Source organism: Ovis canadensis, chromosome 21 (assembly GCF_042477335.2).
Source record: "Ovis canadensis isolate MfBH-ARS-UI-01 breed Bighorn chromosome 21, ARS-UI_OviCan_v2, whole genome shotgun sequence".
In the NCBI taxonomy this organism is placed as follows: domain Eukaryota; kingdom Metazoa; phylum Chordata; class Mammalia; order Artiodactyla; family Bovidae; genus Ovis; species Ovis canadensis.
The window spans coordinates 41,866,969-41,871,992 of record NC_091265.1 but is presented as its reverse complement, the minus strand read 5'-3'; the positions used below and the strand labels follow the sequence as shown (position 1 = coordinate 41,871,992).

Here is a 5,024-nt window from a genome sequence, read left to right as displayed (position 1 = left end):
AAATGTGTCCATGTGGACTGCATGTTTAAAGGCTGAAGGGAATTTGTCTTTGCATTTTACCCCGGTTTATGAGAAAAATATGTGTAGCCCTGTGTCTGGGACAGGAAAGTGTTTGTCTCTCTGCCAACCTCTGTCGTCCCTCAAAGCCTGGGGTCACAGTTAGGTTCCAGGAGGCCTTGGCACAGACTCCTAGAGGGGCGCGACCTGAAGAGCCTCTCTCTCTGGGGCAGTAAAGATGGGGTACAGGAGGGTGGGGTGGGGGTGGGGTGGGGGAGGGGCGGGGCCTCTCGCGACTCCGGGGCCGCCCTCCAGCTCTGCGCCCCCGCCCCGGCCGACTCCAGCCCTCTCATTGGCTATGTCTGCCGTGACGTCGCGCGGATCGCAGACAGAAGCTCCGGCACCCGGCGCGCGGGAGGTATCCTGGGTCACCCGGGCTTCGTTACTTCGTCGCCTCCTCACCTGCGGCGCGTCCCGGGCCGCTGCCTCCCGGAACCGGGTGACAGCCGCCGCCGCCGCCGCCGCCATGGTGTCCCCGGTCACTGTGGTGAGTGTGTGAGCGAGCGAGCGAGCGGGCCAGTGTCCGGCGCGGCCGGAGCCCACCGGCCTGGGGACTGAGCTGCGGCAGGCCAAGCCGCGGGCGGCGGGGCGGGGGCGGTACGAGGAAAGGCAGGGATCCTGCGGCCGCCCGCGTCCCCCCGGCGGGAGGCGGCGCGGTCACGGCCCCCCGCATCCCAGACTCTGGCAGCCCTCCTCCGCGCGCCCCCCGCCGGCCCGCGGGAGGGAGGAAAACAGCGGGCACGTGACTCGGAAGCGTGACTTTGTTGATCTCCGTGTGTCTGGCGCGGGTCGGCCGGGTGGCCCGCCTGGGAGAGGAAAGGGACGGCAGCGGGCCGCCAGCTCTGCGTGGGCAGACCGCAGAGAAGAGGGGGAGAGTGGGACCTCCTGGGAGTCTTTTTCCCAATTTCTTCCCTCCCTTTCCTCATCTTTACAAGAAGTCTCGGGCAGTGTAGGTGACGCCTCTGAGTCTAGGCAGCCTGGATCACGCGCAGAAGGGAAAAAGGGTCGTTCTCTATTGACACCCCTTGTTCAGACTTTCTCACCTGAACTTTTGTCTCTTCTCTGCCTCTCTCCTACTCCTAGCGCTGGGTTCTCCAAGACTGTCAAAGCCTCCCCCGCTACTACTGCTGTTTCTTCTTCTAGGGAATAGGGGACCTGGGGGAGAACTGTGGCGTAGATGCTTCCAAGGGCTAGCAGGTGAGGCTGGGGAGATCTGGGGACTGTAAGTTAAGCTATCTCCTCCTCTGCCCGTGTCTCTGCCCTGACCAGCCTGCACTGGGGAAATCTCCATAGGAAGGAACTCTGTCATCTCTTCTCACTGCTCTCACCCCTGGCAGAGCAGCGGCAGGCTTAGCCCCTGGATCCGCATCTGCCTCTTCCCAGCCTCCTTCATCACAGTCTGTTCAGTGCTAGGTAACCACAGCCTGGAGATCTGAGAGTCTTGAGTGTGTACCCATGGCCCTGTGCTGGGCAGCTCACTGGCCCAGAGACCTGTCTCTTGGGCAGAGCATGAATATACTGGGAACCTCAGCTCCTTCACATCACTCTCTGAGCCCCAGTACCAAATGTCCAAGAAAAACAGCTTCAGGGTATCCGAAATTCAGAATATCCACAGCAGCTCCCTCCCTGAGCTTGCAGAGTGCCTGCATGGCCTGGGAAGCAACACTTCTTTAGCTCCCTTCCCTCCTAATCCGGCTGAGACCCAGTCAGCTGCTCTAACTTCCCCCTCTCAGTTCCTCATCTCCTCCCAGCCTGAACTGCTGGCTTCAGATCAAAAGCTGGTGAGAGAACCCTGCCTCCCCGTCCTGCCTCTTTTTCTGATGTGCCTGAAGTTGCTCTTGTTTTCTGGGAAATGAGAATGACTGACACCCTCTCCAACCCCCCAACCCCTGAGATTGCTGGTATTCCAGGGACAGTTTTCTTGCTCCCCACTCATGGGTGCATTTCTCTAGGCAGTATCCCTGTCTCTTCTCCGTGTCCCTGATGGTACCTTTAGGCTAGGGTAGCTAAAGTGGAGGCTGAGTTGTAGACTGGCTGAGAAGAGAGCCAGTGGGAGCTGAGATGGTTGACAGTGCTCATTCTCACACATTCCTGGCACTCACCTGGTGTTGCCGGGCCCGTGTCCTGGCCCCACTGCTGAGGATCACGAGTTGGCCAGCTGTGGCATCTCTGTGGTCTGCTGCTGACTCCGCTCTATTCCAGACAGCTGGGGACTGATGCTGCCAGAGAGAGGCTGAGGGGGCTTTGTAGGGGAAGAAGGAAGGGGCAGAAAGGGAGAAGCCTTGGCCTGCAGGATAGGACACTATCCCAAAGTCTGCTTTCTGCCCTGTGACTATTTTGGTCCTGCCCCAGGGCCAAGAATGGGACGTGAGTAGCAGGCTCAATGGAGCCCTTTGTCTTCCTAATCATTTAAGCCTCAAGTTAACGACAGGCTCTTTCACACTGGCTGCTTGGGGCAGGTCAAACTGGGTTTGTGTCAGTCCTCCCTGCTTTGGTGGTGGGCCTGTCTTTGGGGTGGATGCCTGGGCTGAGGGTCCTGCTCTGAGCCCCGCTCTGGGCTCCCATGCTCTGAATGCTGCCTTTGTCCCGTGTCTTACAGGTGAAGAGTGAGGGACCCAAGCTGGTGCCCTTCTTCAAGGCTACCTGTGTGTATTTCGTGCTCTGGCTGCCCTCGTCCAGCCCATCGTGGGTCAGCGCCCTCATCAAGTGCCTGCCAATCTTCTGCCTCTGGCTCTTCCTCCTGGCCCATGGCCTGGGATTCCTGCTGACCCACCCCAGTGCTACCCGCATCTTCGTGGGGCTTGTCTTCTCTGCTATAGGCGACGCCTTCCTCATCTGGCAGGACCAAGGTTACTTTGTCCACGGTCAGTCATCACAGTCACCACCTGGGAGGAATCTTGGGCTAGAGGACCCTGGGGAGGGGCCAAGGATTTAGGAAAGAGAATTTTTTTTAAAACAAGAACATGGGGAATTAAAGGGGTTCTGAGGCCAAAGACTGTTGGGGCCCCTGTTGCCGCATGACCTTGCCAGTGATACGGTGATCCGTTCTGGAGTACCACAGGAGAGTTTGGAGGTATCTTTGCCTTCGTGGATTTCTCCCCACCCCTGTTACTCCCCTGGGTTATCCCAAGCACCGCACTCCTACCCCACCTCCTGTTACTCGTTCCTCACCTGAGCTTGCCTTCAACATCCCATCATCCCCTCTCACTCCCAGGTCTGCTGATGTTTGCTGTGACCCACATGCTCTACGCCTCGGCCTTTGGCATGCGGCCACTGGCTCTTCGGACAGGTCTGCTGATGGCAGTATTGTCAGGCCTGTGCTATGCCTTCCTCTACCCAAACCTCACGGGTGCCTTCACCTACCTGGTGGGGGTCTATGTGGCCCTTATTGGCTTCATGGGCTGGCGAGCAATGGCGGGGCTACAGCTGGTCGGAGCAGCCTGGCGCTGGACTGAGCTAGCGGCGGGCAGTGGCGCACTGCTATTTATTGTCTCAGACCTGACCATCGCCCTCGACAAGTTCTGCTTCCCTGTGCCCTACTCGCGGGCATTCATCATGTCCACCTACTACGCTGCCCAGATGCTCATCGCCCTGTCAGCTGTTGAGAGCCGGGAGCCAGTGGAGGACTACCGACTGAGCAAGGCCAAATGAGGGTCAGGTTCTGGTCACCTCTCTCTTCTCCTGGGACTGGAGTCCAGAACCTGGGAGTCTGCCAGAGCTGGATTGAGATGACCACAGTACCAGCCTGGGGCAGCAGGTACCACCTGTGAAATGTGCAAGTTTGAGGGATAAGCAGAAAAAAGATTCTAGCAAAGCTAGTGGTCCAGGACCATGCTGAGAACTAAAAAAAGCCAGCCTAATGCTCCTTGCCGGAGCCAGGATATTCCCACCTCTACCCCATCCAGACTGTCAGAGCCCCTCTGGAGGGCTGTGGTGCTCAGCCTCTTGACCTCCCCCACTTCTACTAGATGGAAGAGTCTGACTCACCCACTTCCACTCTTTATGATTTACGCAGAGTTGAGTGAGGAAGGGAAGAGTCTGTGCTGAGATGCCCAGGGCTTGAAGCCCCTTTCCCAGGCCCCTAGGTGGAAAGACTGGATGAGGGTGGAGTCTCCCTTTCCTGCATCTATCCTTGTTACTTGAACTATCTTAATGTCTAAGTGTTGGGTGGGAAGGTGGAGGGGTGTCTGTCTAGGTAGGCAAGATTGGGGACTACTTTGGCCTTGGGAGTTCTGCATACCAAGGATTCAAGTTGGTCCCATCTCTCAAAGGGCATGCCAGAGTTCAGGCCCCACACCACTACCCTCAGACCCTATCCCCAGGGCTAGGGTGAACCATGCCAAAGGAAGGGGCCAGCCTGTGTGTGTGTGTGTGTGTGTGTGTGTGTGTCTTGTTTGTATGGTCTGTCTCCCAGCCTACCTATGTCTTACTCTGCCAGCTGTCTCTGACCTGCTGTGTGTCAAAGTCTTACAGGGAGAGGGCCTCAGGGAGCTGCTGAGGGGTTGCTGAGCCTGGCTCAGAGAGCTTGGCACCCCCCACATACACACCCACTCTCAGTTCTTTCCTCCTTGCCCCTCCTGCACTGGGAGCAAGAGGAACGGGCTCCAATGACACTCTAGGGTCATAAGACCCAAGGCACATTCAATGCAAGGGGAGCAAGGATGGGACGACTCCATCCTGTCGCTCACATGAAAAAAAAATTAAAAAAAAACAAACAAGAGTCACTGGCTGCCCTGCTTGTCTGCCTGTGTGGCACGTGCCTGTCCTGGAGAGGTGGGGGTGGGGCATGGCACCAGGGGCCCTGGATGTCCTCACAGCGCGGGTCACAGTCCCGTCCAGTGCATGTTGGCATCAGGCCGGCTCCCTGGCTCTGGTGACACTGTCCTGGTTGGAGTAGGTCTCTTTCTGGTCACGTGTGTGGGTGAGGATGTAGTTCGGGAGGATAGGGGATGGGTAGTAGTTGCCAC

General features: G+C 58.0%; 1 protein-coding gene across 1 annotated transcript; it reads left to right on the top strand.

Moving 5' to 3' along the window:
- The first annotated feature begins 354 nt into the window (after nucleotides 1-354).
- On the top strand, nucleotides 355-4,777 carry TMEM86A (transmembrane protein 86A). Its single transcript, XM_069566531.1, has 3 exons — nucleotides 355-544; nucleotides 2,657-2,921; nucleotides 3,272-4,777. Exons 1-3 carry the CDS (start codon nucleotides 356-358, stop codon nucleotides 3,706-3,708), a joined length of 891 nt encoding a protein of 296 aa, XP_069422632.1. The 5' UTR covers nucleotide 355; the 3' UTR covers nucleotides 3,709-4,777.
- The last annotated feature ends 247 nt before the right edge of the window (nucleotides 4,778-5,024 follow it).

Bases quoted from the DNA above. Each gene is read 5' to 3' on its own strand.
- TMEM86A (XM_069566531.1), top strand. From the start codon at position 356: ATGTCTGCCGTGACGTCGCGCGGATCGCAGACAGAAGCTCCGGCACCC. The intron at 545-2,656 runs GTGAGTGTGTGA...CGTGTCTTACAG, and splicing joins TGGTGTCCCCGGTCACTGTG to GTGAAGAGTGAGGGACCCAA. The intron at 2,922-3,271 runs GTCAGTCATCAC...TCTCACTCCCAG, and splicing joins CCAAGGTTACTTTGTCCACG to GTCTGCTGATGTTTGCTGTG.